Genomic DNA, 22,915 nt, shown 5'->3' on the forward strand with positions numbered 1-22,915 from the left:
CACAGTGTTCCTACAGCACTGCTCAGTACTCATAACTCCATGTGCAGGTACACACTGAATTGAGTTACTACTACCTCCACTACACAGAAAAGAAGAGTGACAGGGAAACTCATCCAAGTGAATCTTCTAATATTAATGGTTTGTATTTGACTCCAGAGATATTTATTCTGCCTGCTTTTAATCCCCCTCCATGACTCTGTTCCCTTGCTGAAAACAGGAATGCTGGTATTTACCTGGTGGCACTATCTCATGGACAAATTAACATTTCTAGAAATTCAAATACAACAGCCATGGGAGATAAAACACCCCCTGCACTGGGAGAACTCATTTCCCCCCCCAAAAAAGTCATCGCACAGCAAGGGAGTATAAAAGAAACAACTAAAACTTGAATTCCTGGCTTCCAGCTCCACACTGAGCCCAGGCAGCAGCAGCAGACAAAAGGCACAGGGCTTGCCTCGGCACTAAATCAGGGCCAGATGCAGCTGCTGCAGGCAGGGATGGATGAGGGGGAGGCTGGAAAAGGGGCGCTGGCAGCAGCCGGGCAAAACGCTCCTCAGCCCTAGAGGAAGGCACCCCGTGGGGCTGAGGACAGGTCCCAAACCTTCTCCCCCTCTTCCTTCTTCCACTTCCATAAATTGTCCTGGTGTAGCTCTCCCTAAACAACGCTGCACACAGAAATTCTTAGTCCCAGCACTGGGCTCTGTCCAGGCTGGATTTGAATCTGGTGCATAATTCCGGATAAAAACGTGTGCAGAAGATTTATCTCAAATGATTTCTCGTGAAATCCCCGCTCTTCTATCAAAAATAACTTTTCACAAATAGAAAAACTCCAAGCCAGAAAAAAAGCATTTCACCACTTCCCTCTGTTTCTCAATTAAGCTGCATTAATAACCTTTATTTAAATGAACTGTTACCTATTGAGTTCAAGTTCAGTGAGCGCCACAGATGCCGAACCCATGAAGTCTGAAGAGGTTAAATCACGATCGTACACCTGGTGGCAAAATAAGACAAATATTTCCAATTTTCACATCATAAGCCAGTTTTATCCCAGGCGATGAAAGAAGAGATATTTTAAGCCCTTTCAGCTCAATTTTGTATTTGAAAGATCAAAGCTTAGATATAATTCAGGGATCACTTTCCATCTCCCCGCTTTAATTTGTATTTTTAGCTAAATATTTAACCAGCATTTTGAAAGTATCTTCTTAATATTATGTAAACAGAGACATGTGTGCTGCTATGGATTGTGCCTGCTTCTTTATACTCCACACGACAGCATAATGAAACGCTGCACAAAAATCAGGTACTTGTGCTTACAGATGTTTTAGCAATTAGTGCTCACAACTGGTAGCTTGTGGTTCTGGTAACTGTAACATTACTTATAACCAGAAAAGGCTTTGCCTCTTGTCACGGCTACATCCCAGGTAATAATTCTGTGCAGCCCAGCCAAATTACACTCCTAAAACGTGCTTCTGAAACTGCCTTTGGTTTCCCCGAGTTTGCACAAGCACGGAGGGAGAGAGAGAGGGGGAGAGAGAGAGTAGAATTCAGCTCCACGGCTTTAAACAGATCCAGTCAAGGAGTTTTATTTCAAACTTGGGTTTTTGCAGACAGAAAGCAAAACATGCAAGTAAAATCTGGGAAAGACATATGTGCATTTTAATTTGAAATTGCTGAAGCTCTTAAACCGGATTGTGTTTTATGCTGTGCTGCTACAGCGAATAAAAATCAGGATGTTTCTAAAGTTGAAAATAATTGCTTAAAAAAATATTGGCCAGTCTTTCAAAAAACTGAGACCAAAACTTACCTTGATCCAGAGGTTTTGATCGAGGGTCTGTATGGGCAGCACAACAGTTTCATCCCAAACTGGGTTGAGGTTCTTGTAGACCACCTTACTTTTGTAAAGGGTTTTGCCATTCAGTTTAAACTTCACATACGGGTCACTTGTACCTGTGATAATTAATCAAAAAATAGATTAGCATCAGCACCGTATGCAACTCCAGAACCTTAAATTATATTTTAATAAAATAATTAAAAACAATTCATCGTAATTACCTATTTTACAGATACATGTATATACTTAATTACCTATATAAAAACTGCTCATTCATACAGGAAATCTACAGACAGAACCAGAAAGTTGCCTGAAAGCAGGCAACAAAAATATCTTCACTGTTTGCTTGATCTCTGTTGCATTATTCTTAAGAACACTAATTGCTGTTTAACAACTCTGTTAAAATTTTAATTTGGTAAAAGAGCAAACAGAAGCAGCACTGAAGCACTATTTACAGGCCAAGTAATGACACAGTGGAAGAGAGAAAATGTGATCCTGTGACTAGGAATGCATTCAAAGGACCCAAACTCCAAAGCATCGTAACTGGGATAGGAGCTCCAAGGAAACCAGTAACAATAGCTAAAATACCCATCAGGATTTCATCACTGGTGTCACTTTGCCAATTTACTTAAAACCCAATTTGAGGTTTCAGTGAAAAAAGAGCAACGTTATTCATCAGCTCAGGATAAAAGCCACACAGAGAACAGACTCTGTAAAAACAAGCACTGTCCAGGTAACAAGTTTTTTAATCCAAGTGGCACAATTTGCCATGGCAATAATGTCCCCTGTTTTTATGGAGCAGATGTCCATGGACAGAACGTGAGGCTCGTGCCACTCGGCAGCAATAGAAAGACTTGCATCTGTCAAAGGAAAACAGAAGAGGGAATCAACTTTTTATTATTGTTATTAAACTGATGGCATCTGCACTAGCACCAGCCACCATGCAGGAGACTGGGTAAGAGGGGGAACAAGGCACAGGGAGGATTTAACTAGATGATGGTTGATTTAGTTATTCATACAGACTTTGCAAAAACAAAAAAAAATCTTCACAGGCTGAAAATAAAGGGGAAAAATCAAACTGAGATGTAGCAGGATCTACAATTAACTGAGCCTAGGTGCCATTCACCTGTCATATCCAGTATTTTCTCTATTGTAGGTGATAGTTGGAATTATACTTCCCTCCTAACAGTTGAATTTCATTAGAAGGGTAACAGCTAAGGTGATGGTCCTGGCTGCCCCCCAGCCTGCAGCAAGGGGAAAGGAAAGGACTGATTTCTACAGCAGACTTCAGAGTCAGAAATAATCTGAACCTGTCCTCCCTGGTTCCCACTGGCCTGACAAACACATGGCAGTCCAGGATAACCCAGCCTAGCAGCATTACTCAGTCTTGCCAATGATTTGTGCACCTGCAAGGATGTGAAAAATCCATATTTAAACATCCAAAGCTCTCAGCAGTGTAATGTGAAGACAGACAAACTCAAGAAAAAACAATTATGTGTAAGCACCTATTTGTATAAGCACTGTAAAGAACTGTGCTCCGGGGAGACAGACATATTTCTAAGAATTATAGGAAGTTTTTATTCTGCTTTAATTTCAAAAGGGAAGAGTTGTAGAACCTGGTCCATTCTGCACATAAAGTGTGTTTCATTCACAGAAGGAAAATATCAATTGGGTTTCAAATACTGTCTGCAGCTGATCCTTTTTCTGAATAATAATTGTTGAAAAAAAAATCATTTTTTTTGTTAAAAAAAAAAAAGCTGCAGACTTCTTAAATAGAATTTTCTTTTTCTTCTCCTCCAAGAGAGACTAATACTAAGGGCCTGATCCAAAGCCAGGAAAGTCAGAGGGCAGTTTCTCATTGTTCCCAATGGGTTAGGACTAGACCTTTCCCTAAAAATTTCTCAGAACTATGACTATATTCTTATACAAAGCATCCAGCTTAAAACCAGCACAATGTCCAGGAGTGGGAACACACAGATAGATCACAGCCCCACAGTGGGGGGGGGGGGGGGGGGGGGGGGGTGCAGCAGTCCTCAGAAGATGAAGAATTAAGAAATAACAGCACTGAACTCTTTTATGTCACTTCAAAAAGATTTTAAAAGACCAAAAAAAGGCAAAAAAATTCCCTAACTTTTATTTACTGGGTGAGCTGGACAAAGCTTCATAATTAAAAGTAAGAATAATAATAAGTCCACAATCTATTCTGTGCATGAAATAGCAACTGGCCAAGACAAGGAAAGCAAGTGATGAAAGCATGAAGAGACGATGGAGGCAGGTGGTTTATGGCCATAACTCATCTGCTTTTGGCACAGAAAACCCATGAAAAAGGACAAAACCTGAAAAGAGAGAAAGAAAAATAGGAGATACAGAATAAAAGCAAACAGCCAGCAAGTTCAATACCAACAAGCAGAAAACTCCAAGCCCTTTCTCTGAGGATGGGAAGCAAGAATACTATAGCTAAGTAAGCCTCCCAATTGCATTATTGCTCTGAAAAGCTTTCCAGGTTGTTATACAGTAAAGAGAAATAAAAGGGAAGGGGGAGGGAAGGGCTGCCCAGCACTGCTCATGTGAGCCAGGCTTTAGCGATCATTTTTACATATTTATTTTTAATAAACTCTTCCTTTCTATTTACACATATTTATATATAGAAACATACGTATATAAAAGGAATAGATGCAAAAAGAATATATATAAAAAGAATATATATATAATTTATATATATAATAGGAAAATATATTTTGTTTACATAAAAGTATATATTGTACATTAAAGAAAAAAAAGTTGAGGGGGGGAAGCTACAATAAAAAGAGGCCTTTAATTAAATAAGATTGCCACTGTGGGATCAGGCCTTCATGCTTGTCAGCTTACTCTCAAAATAAACATCTCAAAGCGGGGCCTCAGTGGTGTCACTTACTCCAGCAAGGCAGGCTGGGTAATCCCTCGCTATCTTGACAGCTCCATAATGTTCCAGCGGCTTCACGGGTGAGCGGCGGCACCCGCGCCGCGGAAAATATTAATGCGGCGAATTAACGGCGAGAGAGAGGGGGACGGCGGCTTACAAAAGCCAAACAAGGGAAAGGTGTCAAGTTAGCACCGGTGTTAATTGTGAGGGAAAATAATTGTGGTGGGGCGGGGGTGAGGGGGGGGGGTCCTGCGGCGCTCGCCTGTCGGGCTGTCACGGGGGTGACATCTCAACTAGGCGGGCGAGGGACGGGGCGGCACACCAGCGGCGGGATGGCAGCTCTGTGCCACCCAGCAGCGGGATTGTCACCTGGGTGGGGGGCACACAGGGCACCTGGGGGTTGGTGGTGGTCCCTGGGGTGAAGCTGGGTGGCCGGTGGAGAAATGTCGGGATGGATGTGGCACCACGGCCCCCAGGGCCTGCCCCAGGTGGGTCCCAAGATGCTGACGTAGCTCTCTGCTCGCTGTGGTCTGGTTCTGGTTTCCTGTAAGACACCCCAGATTGCATCCAGGTGACCAAAATAGTGGAGAGGGAATGAGAAATAAGCCAGGTGGGCAAGCCTCTCCTGATGGGATGAACAGCACAGACTGCAAATTACTGACTGCATTTGAATTCAGGGCTTGAAGCCTTCTGGATTCAAGCTCAGAAAGATGTCTGGGTCTATTAAAAGCTATTTATAAGTGACAATCTACAATCTAGGCAGAAAAACATAACTTTTTTTGAAAAGAGCCTGGTGATGTTAGAGATGAACCAGTCTAAAAAAAGGTTTTTTTTGTTTATAATCTTCTTTTAACTGTGACAGAAATGGATAATTTTCTGAAAAAGCCAGACCAATTTAAAAAAAAAAAAAAAGCAAGCTTTTTAGCATTCATTTCCTAGTAAAGGCAACTGAATCAACAACTTTTAAGCACGTACATGCAGGCTCTTCTGAAAGTAAGGTCTCACTCACATCATCTGTAGCAGTATCAGCAGGGGAATGGATTATTGTTAAAGCCAGTTGAGAATGTTGCCCCCAGGAAATATCTCTCTGGTGGGAAAAGCAAGGTGCTTTGAGGTTAATTTGTATATTGTGCAGTGAAACAAGCAGGTTCCCACACACTAAAATATATGGACAAAATATATATAAAACCCCAACATAATCTACTTCTCGGCCTAAAGCAAACCAAATAAAGAGTAAAAAGGAAAGATGACCTCTGAAAAAAAAATCATTCCATCAGCTAGGCCTCTTCCCCCATGAGAGAAAGAACATTCATCTTGATGGTGATGCTCCCTGGAATTCCTTTGCATAATACCAATTTCATTTCTATTTTCTTCCACTAACACTAAAAAGCAATGAGTGCAGGCAGACCAGACATCACCTAAAACCTGAGAAAGCTTCAGTAAGCAAAAAGTTGTTGGGACAGAGCAGCAGGAGGGGGTTTAGTAGCCCAAGAAACTAAACTGTTAAAGGTGTTTTTAAATGGATACTGCTGCCCTCTAGCAGCTACCGAGAGGTGGATCACATCCACTGCCTCCGAACGAGGGAAAAAATAACCCAACAAACCCAGAAGACCCAATATAATTTCAAGCCACACACTGTTTTATGGGAGCAAACTTACTGGAAATGTAGCATATGAAACAAGTCTCATTCCATAAATAAATAAATAATAATGACCACCAAATTGCCTTAAAATCTTGAAAAAATCAAAGAGCAGTGTGAAATATAACATAAACCATCTTAAGTTTTGGTTAAAAAACTAAATTTTAATCTGAAGAAGGAAATTAAGGATTTATTTTATAGGCATGTAAAGAATAAATATCTGAAAATCTTCCTAGAAATAGAATTACTGGAGTTATTTATGACAAGGAGTAAAAGACATTCTAAAACAGAACACACATTTTTCTTTTTAAGTGGAAAACCACTACATCTTTGCAGCAAAACAGCCGAGATCAAGGCTTAAAGGGGAAATCAGAAAAAAAAAAAGTATTCTGCTGGCAGGAAATTCAGGTGATTTTGGAAAGTTTTGTCCCCAGCTAGTTTCACGTGGCCAGATGGAAATGAAACATTGCTTGGAAACAAGCAGTCCCAATAGGTTCCAAGGGAAAATAAAACCAACCAGGAAAAAAATACAAACCTAAAAAAACCACCACAAAAAAACCAATAAACTGAAAAGACCAGAGAAGTGTGAAGAAAGGGTGCAAACAGTTTCAGGGAAGGTGAAGGAGAGGAAAAATTGCCAGAACTTAATAGAATGAAAGATGCAGATATGGCACTTTCTATTCAAGACACTTCAAAAACACCAAAAAAAAAAAAAAAAAAAAAAAGCAAAGGAACTGAGAAAAACCTAACAAAATGCCATGTGACATACATCAGGGACATGTGACATAAGGCACAGAATTGTCTTTGGTAAGAATTAGTTCAACTGAACACTGCTTTAGGCACTGGCCGAGGCTCCAAGATCTCCCTGGAGCTTTCTCTTCTGCATGCTAAACAACCCCAACTCAGCATTGTTTCTTGTATTCAGAGTCTTCACCCAAAGAAAATCTTCTTACAAGGTCCCAGAAAGATGCAGTGAGCTGTTAATGCAGGCAGGTGCCCCTCAAGACTCAGCTCTGACAACTGATGGAGCTAGAACAGTTTAAGAAACCTGGTTTTTAAACCACAATTCTGACACAAGAAAAGTCACAGGGTGTTCTCTGGGCCCAAAAATTCTCTTCCAGTGCTATCATTCCAACATTTCCTAACATTACAAGGATGGGAAGACATAGAAACTGCTTTTGTTTGAACTCCTCCAGACACAGATTGCTTTTGTTTGAACTCCTCCTGTTTTCCTGAGGTTCCTATCTCAGTGCATTCCTTTCCCACACCGGTGTGGGCAGGATGCTCACAGGGATCACTGTGCCCAAGGACAAAGTTTCAGGCACACACTCTGCACTTCCAGAAACTGGGCTTGGCACAGACAGACTCTCTCAGCACAAGCCCTCGTTCACACAGCCACACAGCATCCAGAAAACATCCAGACGAGGGCTCAGCACCATCCAAACTCTCAGCATTTGTAAATTAGCCATGATTACGCCTTTCAAAAAGAAGTGTGAGAAGTTGCCTAATACATGGCAATAATTAATAAGTCTGAAGGCCTAATGATCTAATTGCAGATACCCTGAAAACAGAGAAAGTCTAAATTAATCAGCGTGTTTGCAGAGAGCAATTCAGCCTAATTGCTCTGAGCATTTGCTTTCCAAACAATTACTTGCTCTAAGCTGACAAATACCCAGCAGAGCACACACACATCCCTTCCTCTGGCACTCTGGTATCAGCACGGACCCAGGCAGGGAATCACAGTGATAAAATACCCTGAGCTGGCAAAACCCACTGGGATCACCAAGGTCTAAGTTCTGGATAGCCCAGAGCTATGAGTGGTGGGCTCCTGCAGGCTCGCTGCTGCTGGAATGTAAAAGTGTATGTTATTCTACAAGCTTTCTTTCCTTTTGTTTCGTCCTTGGGAGGCTGATCTCTGGCACAGCTCGCAGGGAGACCCCCCAGGACCCCAGGCAGTGCGGGCTGTGAGATGTGAGAGCAGAGGATGATGTGCTGAGGACAAGGAAAGCAGGATGCACCCATGGAGGTGTTGCATCTTCTGCACTACTGCACCTCCCCTTGCACCCTTCACACTGCCTCCATCACTGCCTCCATCAAAGGAAGGAGAGGAAAACCAAAGTGCAGCAAGTGGAAACAAATGAAACCTGAAAGGAAGAAACAGAGACGGGCACAAAGGTCCAAAAACACAAAACCAGGTAGAAAAGAGACACACACGAAGTTTAGGCTGGAACATGTGGTTAAAGGGGAAAGAAAAAGAAAAAAAGTCACCAACCACAGCCACATCCAAGAACTGTGTTTCTTGTAACTACACTGTTTAACAGATGAAAAATGAACTTTAGAAGCACGGGATTTGGAAATGGGAGGGACTCCTCACCCTCACAGGCACTCAAAATACAGCTTCTGTTTATTCTTACAGCAGCAGAGCTGGGTTTGCCACCTGAAGGAAGGCAGCCCTTCCTCACAACTGTGGCATCACTTTGTTCACTGCTCTGGAAGGGTGATTGCACAGCCAGAGCATCCCAGTGCCCAAGGGGAGCAGGACCTTTGAGATTTCTTCAGGTTGACTCAAAGAACCACGAGGCATCACCCTGGCCTGTGAAGGCGAACCAGCAGGTGGAAATGGGCTCCAGCCTCTCCCAGCTCAAAGCACGAAGTTGGGCTTCACAAAACAAGGGTCAACAAGGCCCTAAAACCACTAAGGGTGCCACAAGATGCCAACACTCAGAGCACCAGTGATTTTTTTTACACCAAATGAGATACAGAATAATCATCTCTCTGTTCTGCCAAGCTGCTCCAGTGCTCCACAAATTTTTAGTTAAAAAAAATACATTTCTGCTTTCTTACTACCTGCAGTATTAAAACTACACAGATGAAAACTCCTTGCCATCAGTGAAACACATCTAGTAAGAATAATACCATAAAATACATAAAAATACATTAAAAAATTCAACTTCTGGTGCAGTGTATGTACACACATACATAACCTTCAATGTTTGGCTCATCCTCTACAAGTATAAATGCAGGACCCATGCACTGCCTAACACTGGCCCCAAAGGGGCACACAGTAACATGCCAAATTTACCATCTGCTTAGGCAGTTTCTGCTGTGTGACCGGCTGAGACTGTAAGCGAGTAAATCAGACTCCAAGCAAGCTGATGACCAACAGGTAACACCTCTCTCAGCCTGCATCCCGAGACAGGACACTGATTTTAACCCAAGAAAGGAGTTTTTGGAGCTTCTCTACTTTCCACCAGAGCTAGGATCCTGCTCTAGCAGCACTTGGGTTCCTTGGCTGGGGCACATATGTTGGGTGTTGCTGTAGAGAGGGTTTTTCTTTCACTTACCCTTCAAAACACAGATAAAAGAGGAGAAGAAAACACTGAAATTCTGATTTATTTTTCTTTTATTGTTGTGCAATTTAGAGGAAGCACATGCATCTCTGAACCAGTCTCCTGGGCTGATGCACCCTCTCTAAAGACAGCAGTACAAGGAGAGGAGCTGCAGAAAGTCAGGGACTGGAGAGACACAAGAGACAAATAAAAAGCAATACAAGAAGTAAAAAGTGAAGAAAAAATAGGAAAGAGTAGATTTAACAGGATTAGTATTATGAAGAGGAAAAAAATTGTAATTAAAATCTGGTAAAGTGAAGGAGGAATTTATATCACACCAAAGGGAATATATCCTGGAAATAACAGTACATATTGAGGCAAAGAATCAGAAAAAAATACTGGGAAAGTTGGAAAAAAAGGTTAAGTCTGCAGTTCTAAGTAGAACTCCTGCTCACCTTTACTTGGCCAAGCATACTTACTCCCTAATTAATAACTTACACATATAATGACAAAATTCAGAGAGAAACCTGTGAATTTAATGAGTAGTGCCAGGATGGTTTTAAGCAATAGCTGTTTCCAATGTCAGAAATATTTCTCCTTGGTCACACAGCTTAGATTTATTTTTACATGTACACACAGATAAATACTTCTTACACTGGGACAAAACAGAGGCAGAAACAGACTGAACATGAGCACAAGAGACTTTACTCAGCTGCCAGGAGAGGGCATCACCCACCCACACTGCAGCCCCTAAGCCTGAGCCATTTAAACTGTTGTAAAATAAAATTAAGGGGAGAAGTGCAAACATGAGAAGAAGGCAGGACACAACACTTAAATACCATTTTCTTTATGTAGATAAAGGAACTCCTTCAAAAAATGTAAACTGATGGGTTTGATGACTGCTTTGAGACTTTTATCCAGATAAATCGGTGATTGCACAATAAATGAAAATTAAAATTTAGGAAAATTGCAAGACTTATGTTAAACCTTATTTAGGCTAAAGATGCTGAGGCATCAACTCTCCACTCAGTCAGTGTGAATATTGTGCTAAATTCAAATTATTCAGAGCACACTGATACACTCCAGCACAGCAGCTCTAACCAGCACCAGGGCGGGGGGAGAGGAGGGAAGTCTCACACTCCCAGCCCACAAATTATCTCTGGGGCTTTCTCACACTGAAGAGATGAGCAGAGCTGACAACCTCCCACTTTCAAAGGCACGTTGAAAAAGCCCAGTGGCTGTAGGTCAAGCCCCAGCATCACACAAAGATGTCACATAACCAGAGTGACAGCAGAGGCCTGTAACCATGAGCATCCACAGTGGGCTTTTCATTTTTTTAAGGAGCCACCACTGCAGCAATGTGGTGACTGATGAATAATCATTAAGGCACTGTTCCCTCCCCTCCTGCTGCCTGTGCAATAAAAAGCAGCAGTTTTACTGAAGGAAGCATCACCTCACATATTCAGTTTACTAAATGAGAGGTCATTTGCCACAAAGCAACAGAGACTCATCAAAAGGGATTTTTCCCCCCTTATGTTGTTTCACTGTGCTGTCCCCTGCTTCACTAAGACAAGCATTTGCTTTCTTACACAACAAAACACAGCCTAGAGCAAAGTATGCTCTGTCTTCTCTAGAAATACTACTTTGCTGGAATTGCTCATTTCTAGCATCTTTTTCATAGGAGCAGTTGGATGTGTCCTGGCTTGTGCAGTCTGCTAGTAAAATCTGATCAACTGCTACACTGTTAGGAAATACAAACTTTTTGTAACCAGTAAAGATCTTAATCTAAGTACTTGTTCACTCCTTCCAAAAACTGGTAAGGAAAACAACCAGAAGTTACTGTTTTGTGAAGCCATGAAAAACCAGCATGGAAAAAATTAACTGACATACCAGACAACAGAAATCCCAACAGCACCTCATGGGAGAACCTAAATCAGACAGGTCCCTCCAGGTGCAAACCTTCACAGGCCTTTAGGCTGTGCAAGCTTATTTTGTTTAAAACCAAATGAGCAAACCCCATGGCTTCACCTCAAAAGAAGCTGCTCAGACATTTTGCAAGACAAAACTACCAGAACTGTTTCCACATGCAGGAAAAAAAATATGAAATCAAGAGTGGATGTATGGAAGAGCTCTTTGACAGGTTCAGATCAAAGGTCCTGACACAGCTGCTGCCTCAGAGTCCTACAGCCTGCACAGAGCCTCTGGCAGGATAGATAGCTCTTCCTTCCACAGCCACTGACTGGATGCTTATAAGCATTCCTCCCTCTTTCAACATCCTGAAGAAAAGCCAAGTTAAGGCATTTTCACACTTTTTTTTCCCCCAGAATTCCCCAAATATTTTACAATTTATTTGATACATCATCTGGGGGTGGGTTTTGGGTTTTTAGGATGTTGTCATTGTTCAGTCACATCCCAGGTTAGAGAGGATGGCTGGCTTACAGCCCTGCTCATGTGGTTCCCCCCTTGTATTAACATATTTGCAGATAATCCCAAAAGCACTCCTAAGAGCAGCTCCATCATTTAATAAACCGCCAATTATTCTTTGTTTTGGGGTTTTTTTTAAGCTCAAATAGAATTCCTTGCAGTTCCTGAATGGGTACAGGTGCCAAGGGCAGCTCCCTCCCCTGTGTATCCAGGGTGATAAACCCAACCTTTGAGTGCTCTGACACGCAGGAGAGACACAAGCCCGTGACTTGTTGCACTGCAGATAAGCAGCCAGCTTGCTGCCAAACTGAGATCGGTGATAAAGGAGTGAATAAAGTGATAAAGTGTGTGAACTCTGCAGGAAGGCAGAGGGAAGGTGGGGCTCACCACAGCGATCCCTGATAACCAGGTTCCGGCCCTCCTTCAGGTGGATGGTCAGCAGGTAGGCAAAGGGGCTGGGCAGGTCACTCAGGCAGTCGTTGGCTTCCTCCAGAGCCTAAGGAGAACAAAGGAATCAGTCACACACCTCTTGAAGAGGCAGGTGTGCTGCTGCGCAGACTAAGTTCTGCTCTTTTCTTAGGGCAATCTTTTACAGAAAGGAGAAAAAAAAAAAAAAGAGGAAAAAGAAAAAAATTTTTTTTCCAGGCTTTACTTCACTATGCAAGTAGCTAAGTGTCAGCATCAAGTATGTTCAACAAAGCAAGGGTTTCACCTGAAAATGAATGGTGATATAACAATCACAAATGCATGCACAGGTTTTCCAAATCCTATCAGCACATTTTTTCTGAGCTGTTTCTTGTGCATTCATAGCATTTCTCAAGTTGGAAGAGACCCCGAAAGTCTTTTGTATCCACCTGATAACCTCAGGAGGAAGAACACATTTCACACAGCTGCTGAGAGGAGAGCACAGCATTTCTTTGTGCAGCTCCAAAAGAGGAAAGACCAGTGGCAGGCAGTGCTGGTTGTGAGCTTTAGCAGAGGCAAACTCGAGAGGATTCTTGCTCATCAGAGGTGCTGCCACAGCTCAGCATCATCCTCCAGCTGGAACACTCAGTAAAAACAGCTCTGGACAGCACTTCAGAGGTTATCAGAGGGCAAAGGTAGAGAAGTTCATCCACAAAGCAAACATGCTTTACATGAGAAAAACATGTCAGAACTGCCAGTGCCTGTTCACACTGCCCTAAAACTGATTTTGCTATCTGTCAAAGCTTACATCTATGTTACTTGCTGTATTTACTTTAATCCAGTTTGTTCCTACACTCTTATTTGAGTATTTATGCTGTTGCTCTCATAAGTTACCAGTACAATATAGATATTATAGAGTACTTCAAAAAATCCAGAGTGTTTGGGTCTATTCAAAATATTAGCAACCACTTTGAACTACTAAAAACCCAAACAACAAAAACACAAACCCACCACTAAATAAACAAATCCGCCACAAACTGAAACACCCCCCCACAAAAAAAAACAACAACACATTGGGCAAATCTCTAGATGGGTTCTTCACCTGATGAGTTTTTGAATTTGTAAGAAGGAAAGAACCTAAATCTAAAATAAATTGTGTTTCTGATCAAGCTTCAAAATGACAGGACTTACCATTTGGTCATCAAAGTTTTGAGATGATAGGGAAGAGTCAAAATCCATTTCTCCACATGGGTACTATAAAACAAAAGATACAATGAATTAGACAACAGTACAGGAAAGAAAATGCTCCTAGCATCAGTCAAGAAATTACTCGTACATACATGTAATGAATGAAATGATCTTACTTACGCATATAAATAATTTAAATATGTATTTCTTTTTCCTATTTTACAGTAACTGCTCTTAGTCTCATGTGTTTAATCCAGAAAAAATAAGTGCCTGCTTCCAGCTAGGAATAAATTTCTTTTTCTCCTCCCCAGCACTGGGTGCTGAAGGTTCTTATCACAAGCTCTCCTGATGTCTGAAGGTTGTTGTGTCTGGCAGCCTCACTTGACCACAACTTCTCCTTCACCACCCAAAAAAGCAAGTTCCATTTAAAGGTTTTTTAAATAGTTTTTTAACTTGGTTTGGTGTTTGGGATTTTTTTTTTGTTGTTTATGTAGAGTTTTTTTGTTTGGTTTGAGTTTAAAAAAAAATCGTTCAGGGGTAAAGTTAAAATGAAATTGTCAAATGGAAAGGTGTCCTTGCTTTGGATAATTTTCCTTCTAGTAGTTGGCACAGTGTTCTGTTTTGGATTTAGGGTGAGAAGAATGCTGATAACACACTGATGTTTTTAGTTGTTGCTGGACAAGTACTGTCCCTCTGATGAGGAACTGGCTGGATATCAGTCAGCAGGTGATAAACAATTGCACTGTGCTCACTTGTTTTGAATATTTTAACTGTTGTATCATTTCTATAAAAATATTAATTCTTTTTAAATACTAGATAAAATATAATTAATACTTTTTTAGACTTTTGTGTTATAGTATCTCTATACTATAATACATAAAATATTATCAAAATAATTACCTCTTCCTTTTCTGTCCTTTCCTGTCTTTATCTCAACCCTCAAATTTTACCTTTTACCCCCAGTTCTCTCCTGCATATGATGGTTCCCACTGAGCAAGGAGTAAGAGAGAAGCTGTGTCATATTTAGCTGCCTGGTGGGTTAAACCACAGCAAAAGAGGAAAAAAAAAAAAAAAAAAAAACCAAGAAACATGTACTTCCCCCACCTTCCTGCAGTAACTGGAAGATCCAAAGGATTTTTAATCTATGGTAGAGGAAGTCAAACATTTCTTACTAAACACTGACTCATCCAAAACCTTGAGGCTACAGTGGCCCAGCATCGAGTCTGTCCGAAGTGATTCATCAGCCAGGACACCTCTGATGCTCCCTTGGCTGCTCCAAGAGCCCATGACCATCATTTCAGCTGAAGAGGACCAACGTGCCTAGGAAACTCTTCAGGTCTGATGCAGGGCAATCTCAGCCCATTCAAACACAAAGATTAATGCTAAGGGTAAGCTGGGTCTGCAGAAATGCACACAAGGGGGAATTTGATCCTCATGTGAAAGTGTGGTAACATCCAAACCTCTCAGATGACAGCAGCATTGTGTCCAGCACTACAGAAACATTTAAAAGTCAACCAGCTCCTGCACCAAAGTACATAAATCTTAGCTGGGCTGACATGCTGAAATAAACATAAATACCTTTTGTGCAATTCTTTTCCTCCTCTTCCCGCAAATACATATGTTACATAGCAGGAAGTACAGTAATCCAGCATTGCAAGTAAGATTTCCCTTGCACGACAGACAAAATCTAACTTTATGGTTCCCACAGTAATCATAACTTGGCCACCTTGCAAAAACACATTAAAAGTGAGAAAATTATCATCATAAAGAGCAGCAGAAGAATTTTCTCACACAACAGAGCTGAGTTACAGCTGCTAGGGGAACCCTAACTTTGAATTTTCTGACTAGTATGCATAAAATCGCACTCATGTGCTTTAAACTTAGTGTTTCTTGGAGTCTCTGGCTTCACAGGAATCTCCTTCAGGCACCATCATTGGCACTGGTAATAGTCTCTCTTTACAGCTTGTTTTACACAGCACAAACACAGGATCAAATAACTGCATTGAAATTGTAATAATTTTTAAAGTACTTCCTCAGCTAGCTTGATATCATTTATTAAAAAAATACCCTCAAAATTATGATTTTGTCTTTGTTTTTTTGTTTATTTCCATTACATTCACAGATACTGAACAATTATAATTTTAAATAGAAAAACTTGGGGTTTTAATTTTAGCTCCACATAATATTAATTGCTGTTATTCTAGGTAGCTAACTGCAGTGAGATCACTGAATATAGATTAAAGTCTTGGTGAAAACATGCTCATGAAACCTTGATTTTAATCAAACTACAGTGACACTTCTCAGCTTTAAACAAAAGTGGCCACAACCGGGGAGGGGGGGGTGGGTCACAGCATATATTTGCATGAACACAAATCAAGCAAGAGTAGATATATGAATATACATAAATTGAAAGTTCTTATTGACAAGCGTTCCCACCTCTGCCTCCTCTTGTTTTCTGTAGAAGAATTATTCAAAATACAAAACCACTGAGTGCATCTGCAACCAGACAAGGCTTTGGGTTGCCCAAATTTGTCCTAAACCAGGACAGGACTCACTGCAAAGTGCTGGCAAGGAGATAAAGAGATATCAGAGCACTTCAGCAATGACACGTGGCCATGGACAGACCCCAATGGCAAAAACAAAAAAATGGCATTGCAGGAATCTTTTATGACCTGAATCACACAAGGATTCAACACAACTTCACTTGATTCTTCAGCCTTGCCTAGCTGGGTGCAATGGGGAACAGAGAGCAAACCTCTCAGCAAATGGAAAAATGGTACCTCTGGGCAGAGCCTTGGTGAAGATGGGCTGTGCTGAGCACCCCCAGCTCTGCAGGGGAGTTCAGACAAGTGAGAAAACCACAAGCACACGCTGATCTCACCCGCCAGGCTCAGGAGGATCTCACGGTAGTGGTAGCGGGTGGCCAAAGTCAACCAGGAAATGAGTAGGTGGCATGTGACAAGCAATTCCGGAGGGAAAGAAGCTCAACCTACATTTCTGCTTTTCTTAGTTTGTTGTGTTCCAGGGATCTGCCTTCCTTCTGATTTACCTCCCTGGGCAGTGAGAGATGCTCACACAAGAACAATGCGAACTCTTTGTGCTCCTCAGAGGAACCCCACCCAGCATTCAGGGACCAAAATCATCTGTAACAAACTATTCCCATCCGAGGCACACACAGCACAAACCCTGTAGCTGTTCAATTAAGAATATGCAAAGCTGAATATTGAAGTTGTAATTGAATCATAGAATATTGAGGCTTGGGCTGGAATGGAGCTTACACATCATTTAGTTCCACCCTCCCTGTCATGGCCACCTTCCAATATTGAATTTGTTATTCACCAGATTCAATATAACTAAATTTGCTCAGTACTCCTTATTCATTTCTACTTTCCTTTGCTTCACTCTCTCCTTTTATTCTTGAGGAAAAAGATCTTTATAAGTTGCACTCGAGGCAGATTACAGTAAGGAAGCATTTCCACACAGAGAGATGATTTGCCATACAAGTAAATACCAAATGATTTACACACACCAGCAAATACAGAAATACACATTTAGGGAAAGATGTAAGTGCTGCAGAAAATAAGCCAGACTCAGACTGTGCATCTGGATGAAACTTGACTTGAGGTTAAGCTATTTCATCACTATACAGGTACTTCATTCTCCTAGAACACTCAGTTTGCCCGAAATCAAAGCAGGACTTAGTATTAACTTCGTTGTGCTGAAGTAGATTTTAGATTAGGGTTTCACGCATACAACAGCAGGAAAAAAACTGCTGCTATCGTGAAAACAACCTGGAAAAACTTCCAAAATCCATGTATTTACCATATATCGAGTGATGTGCTACAACTTTTGAGTAACGTTTGAGCAGGGAAACAAAGCACTATACTACTTCAGTCGCTTTTCTTTAGTACCCCTCAAAATAACGAACACTCCAGCAAGATGAAACCAATTTGTGAACAATTTAGCAACCCCAAACCGCAAGTGATGGTCAGTAACTACCAGTCTGAGACTTTGCATCACAACAGACTGGGAGCCAACACCCATTTGGTAGGAATACACAGGCCTCTGAGATGCAAAACAAGCAGTTTATATCAGAAAGGACCGCTTTCCCCACATTAATGCTAATCATCCTTTTGAACGTTCAGTTAAAAAACCAATTAACCTGTGAAATCCCCATTCCCAAGGGAGAACTTGAAACAAAAACGCCCAGTTCCCATTTTGGCACCTTGGATGACTACAGAGGCTTTTCCCACAACTGCAACAATCAGGTAATGAGAAAAAGGCCTCAGAAAGTTCCAAATGTAACCTTCCCAGAGAGAACTCAACAGGAGCAGATGTATTTCCACAAAATCTAACTAAAACAAATTTTGCCTGAAGTGTTTCCTGCAGCCACAATCTTCACCTGCTGTCTATATAATGAAGTTATCATTGAGCTCCTCAGGATTCACAATTCGCTCAGGCCAGGCAGGAATTCGTTTCATTACAGTATTGGTGTCTGATCCTCCTGGGACATTATGTCCACACAAAAATACTGACCACAGAGCAGGGGGAAGGAAAGGGGGACAAGGCAGTGCAGAGAAAACATTTTAGTTTTTCATCTCTTTAAATCATCACCACAAAAGCCAGTCCTGAGAAGATTGCTACATGTTCTGTTCCCCATCATGTGCTTGTTTTGGTTAATTCCAGGTACAGGCAGAGCTCACCTTGCTCACAGCCATTCTTTCACCTACGGCCTTCATCAGAGTGTTCAGTGGGTGGATGGCAAATAGATTGTGCTACATAGCAATCCTGGTAACTACATTAACTCGAAAGGAAATGTATCAGCACCTCAATTCAGAGCTCAGAGAACTGCAACAACTTTGGACTTGAGCAAGTAATTCCAACAAATCTGAAAAATCTGAAGTATCATTACAAATAACAGAAGAATAATAAAAGAACCAAAAAATTGGAGCAGTGTTATTTGCAGCCCCAGACTGACAGGAAGGATAGCTGAATTAGTCTAGAATAATGTATATATCATGTAAAGTTTAGGCTTAATTGTATTGCTCATTCATTCCTTGAACAGAGCCCCCTTCTCAGAGAATGGTTCAGGTGGGAAAGGGTCTTAAATCTCACCTCATTCCAGCCCCCTGCCATGGGCAGGGACACCTCCCACTACACCAGGCTGCTCAGAGCCCTGTGCAACCTGGCCTTGGTTGGATCCTCCATCCCTTCATAAGCCAGAAAATTAGGGAGAAGCACAAGGAGCCCACAGGAGGTGGCGACTGAGCCTCACTGCTGCTCAAGCACCCACCTCTGTCCCCTCGTCGCTCAGTGCGGCACTCAGCCGGGAGCTCTGCAGCAGGTCAAAGAAGTCCTCGCTGGATTTCCTCTTCCCCTCGGACACAGGGCTGCCCACAGCCTCAGCTCCTCGTGAGGACACCAGGTGAACGCCCACAGCTTGCGTGTCCGGGGGGGTGACTGTCACCTCCATCCGTGTCCTCTGCTGCGACGCCCACAGCCAGTCCTCTCCCGCTGCCTTCACTGCTGCCTTCACCGAAGCGTTCCTGCTCTTCAAGGACACCACAGACCTGGAAAAGCTCTTGGGGGAGCAGCTCGACAACACCTGAGCACTCGAGTAAGTCGTTTCTAGTTCTTCTTCTTCTTCCATGAGAGTCTCCACCTCCAGCATGTCAGGCACTGACACGCTGAGACAGCGGTCCAAGGAGTGACCCTTCCTCTCCAGCACTTTGCCAGACCTCTTCTTCGTCTTCCTCACGCTCAGGTTTTGCAGGAACGGCCGGGTCTTCTGTTTCAGGGATCCCCACACGGATTGTTTGTCCAAGTCCATTGCTGCAAGGGGAATCTCAGCAATGCCTCCTGCACAGAACAGCTTCAGCGATTCCCAGGGTGACTAAAAGGAACGTAGGAAGGAGGCAAGTCAATCACAAAAGTGAACAGCCGCTCAAGACTATGATTCATGTTGTCTCATCTTAAAACTTTCAGTCATTTCTCTGAACAGTTAAAACGGAGCATGTCACATTAGTAAGTGTTCCAAATACAGTCTGGTGGGTAGGTTTGATTATTTAGGAGGAAAACAGCCAGAGCAAGTATTTATTCCTACACAAAAATGCAATGTCTGCCCACTACTTCATTATTTCTAAGAGGGGACATTATATTTCTTCTTCTGTTAAGCCCTGATTTGTGAAAACTTGAGATTTATCCAATTTGAAACTGTTTCTGTACAAAGCTTACTGATGGGAGTTAAATCTTGATAACGCAAGCACACAAAACACGCTGGCAAAGCTGGCACTGACATTTCTGCTGCCACTTTCCCAGGCCATGTAGGGCTCTGTTGGCTATTTCCAAGGCTACATGGATTCTTACAGGATGTGTTGTTGGCAGATATGTAAAACAGCTCCACAAACTAAGTAGCTGAGGCTGAAGAGAGGACATTGAACTTGATGAATCCCAACTGGGACCCCAAAACGCTCCCTTACATTAACCCACTGTCAGTGAAAACTGCAGAATTATTTTTTCTTGTAAAGTAGACAATTGAGAGAAAAATGATGAAAAAATGGATGGGTGGATCACTTTTGAAAACCTACTGGTGGACTCATCTTTGAGCTGATTCATAGCGAGCATTTACACAACTGGGAGGGTCAGGAATAAAAGAGCTAAAATAAAATCACTCACTGTGTGTGCATCGTAAGGGAACGGGGACAGCTCTGTGCACAGGAATACCCTCACAGACAGACTCTTCCGTGGTTAACAGCTGAGCAATCATCCTTATTCTGTGAAAATAAGTGGTCAAATCATCATTAAAACCCAGTAAGGAAAAAGCTGGTGAGACCTGCAGAATTACTCCTTTACAGTCACGCACACAGAGGTTACAGTACATACCCATGTCCTCAGAAATATACACCCATTAACTACATGAGGACTGTTCCTAAACTCAAGCACATTTACCTTCTAACTATTGCATAATCAACAAAAAATTACTTCTTACTGTTTTCCTGATTACTAGGAAAAACACCAGGACAGGCAACAGAAACACAATTGTTAGATTAATCCACACAAAGAAATTACTGCCTGCTTTCAAAGAAATCTACTCTTGCATTCATTAATTTGAATGAGGCTGTATAACCAGTTACTTAATAACTTATTTAAATAACTTTATGACTAACCTCGCCACACTTGCAGAGTGTTCAGGAATCTACAAAAAAAATTCTCTAACTGCACTGCTGTCTAGCTAAAGCTGCACAATCCTCCCTTCCCCCATTTATAATGGCAAATAAAGAATATCAGCATTATTATATTCAGCACAATAAATGAATAAGCTTCATGGCACTGCATGCATTCACAAGGCAATAACAGGTTTTGCCCAAACAGGAATGTGTGTTAGTGTAGATGTATCAGCTTAACACAGACACAATATCAAAGTGTACATGGACAAACTGAAATTGGTTTTTTCCCTTTACAGCACCACTATGTAAAAACAGTTTTCTGAACCTCACAGAGGAAGATTTCACACAGAAAGACCCACCGTGCCTTTGTATTTCTCAGTGAACTCGGGCTGAAGCACAACAGATTTACAGAGGGAGAAGAGCCATAAATGCCAGCCCAGTTTGACTGGGGATGGAGGGAGGGATGGCCATGCTGGAGCAGCACCTGACGCCCTGCACAACCTCACGAGACATGGCTGGATTTGCTCACACCAGCTGAGAGCTTTCACTGAGGCCCTTCCCTGTCTCCAGAAAATCTTGACAAGGCAGCCACAGCCTCCCAGGCAGCGTTACATCACGTGCCAGCAACAGAAGCTATTGGGCTAAACACGTTTGCACAAAACATTATGAAACACACTGTTGGGAGTCATTTAAACAACTCATCTTCTGCTACTGCTCTCTGCGTGGCTCGCCTACTTGTACTGAAACCTGCTGGAGCCAAGACGTTGCAAATAAAGGCAGAGCCCAGCTCAACAACCACTTCCCAAGGCACTTACTGCTTCCCATTCCCTTCCTGTTATTCTCCACCCCTCTCACTTTGAGGACCCACTGCCGTTGTTGTTATTTTGTTTGCTTTGAGATTTTGTTACCAAGGAGCAGACTTGTTCCTGTAGGTTTTTCCAGTTGCTTTCCACAAGTCAAATGTTCTTTTTCCCAGTTAGATTGCCTCAGTTGCTGATTGGAAATGCCCATTCTGAAAGGATGGTGCAGGGACCACACTGTGTCTCTGATATCTGCCTGCATTTAACCCAGAGTGGGCAGAGTCCTCCTCAAGCCCAGCAGCAACACAGTGGAATCAAAATGTTAAAAAAAAATTTAAAGGGGTTCTGTCGAGACAGCAGGAATGGCTCCACTGAGCTGCCACCTCACAGCTCCTACACTGGAGCAGCACATCAGTGATATTTGCTGCACAGGAAGCAGCAGGTTGCCTGACTGAGGCCACAGAAGAAATAAGCCCATCCCTAGTCACTGGATTGCCTGGAAGTTTAACCATACTCTGCCTCTGAACCTTTACACTCACATTCCTGCTGCAGCTACAACTTCTCTCATATAAGTGTTGTATTTACAAATAAATTAACCCGAATGATGGCTATGATACACAATTAACAACAAATACACAATGTGTCCTCATCTGAGAAAAGGGTAAATACATCTGAAGGCCAAATGCACTCTGACATCAGCCATCCACTAATGGCCCTTTTTCATTTCCTCAGTTTAAGAAGACACACAGATCAGCACCATGACAAGAAATGTTCCCTAGAGAGATCACTGGAAGATTGGGAATGGGGACCACCCTTCTCCCCAGTGCTGCTGGAGCCAGGGGTGCCAGGATTGCTGGGGCCAGCTCATATTCACACATACAACTCTTTCTTTCTTCCCACATGTATTTCCTCTGCTTTCTCTTCCATACGGAAGAGCATCAATAGAAATACTTTCTTTTAAAGAGAGACAAATTCTCCCTTGCATGTAGAAAGCGTGCCCTTGGTACCAACATGTTGTTCATGTAGTCCTTATCCTCCACAGGCCAGAAGTTTTCCCTCTTCCTTCCTCAGCCTCAGAAGTTCATGGCCAACTGCATCGCCAAATATTCCCTAAGCAACCAAAGGAGAAAAAACATATTTTGCCAAATTCTTGGTCTAAGCCTGGCCTCTTTATTCTTCCCCTTTCAATGGCACATTGTAGTAAAAATCTGCAAACAGAAAACATTCAAAG

At 42.1% G+C, this 22,915-nt stretch overlaps 1 protein-coding gene across 8 annotated transcripts in view; it reads right to left on the reverse strand.

Annotated features, from left to right (window-relative positions):
- The window catches only part of MCTP2 (multiple C2 and transmembrane domain containing 2), a 120,119-nt gene that overhangs the window by 82,526 nt on the left and 14,678 nt on the right, over positions 1–22,915 (reverse strand). For 2 of the 8 annotated variants that reach the window (XM_068203660.1, XM_068203659.1), the window contains exons 1-6: positions 20,394–20,576; positions 19,012–19,611; positions 13,722–13,784; positions 12,513–12,621; positions 1,805–1,947; positions 915–991 (exon numbers count right to left, since the gene is read on the reverse strand). In XM_068203660.1, the coding sequence (XP_068059761.1) occupies positions 915–991; positions 1,805–1,947; positions 12,513–12,621; positions 13,722–13,784; positions 19,012–19,548 (929 nt within the window). In that variant the 5' untranslated portion in view covers positions 19,549–19,611; positions 20,394–20,576. Of the gene's footprint in view, positions 1–914; positions 992–1,804; positions 1,948–2,085; positions 2,355–4,745; positions 5,003–5,126; positions 5,416–12,512; positions 12,622–13,721; positions 13,785–13,870; positions 14,034–19,011; positions 19,612–20,393; positions 20,577–22,915 lie in introns of those variants that run through there. The other 6 variants (XM_068203657.1, XM_068203663.1, XM_068203662.1 and 3 more) reach the window with 6 other exon arrangements.

The sequence above is a fragment of the Anomalospiza imberbis genome, chromosome 13 (genome assembly GCF_031753505.1).
Source record: "Anomalospiza imberbis isolate Cuckoo-Finch-1a 21T00152 chromosome 13, ASM3175350v1, whole genome shotgun sequence".
Taxonomy (NCBI): domain Eukaryota; kingdom Metazoa; phylum Chordata; class Aves; order Passeriformes; family Viduidae; genus Anomalospiza; species Anomalospiza imberbis.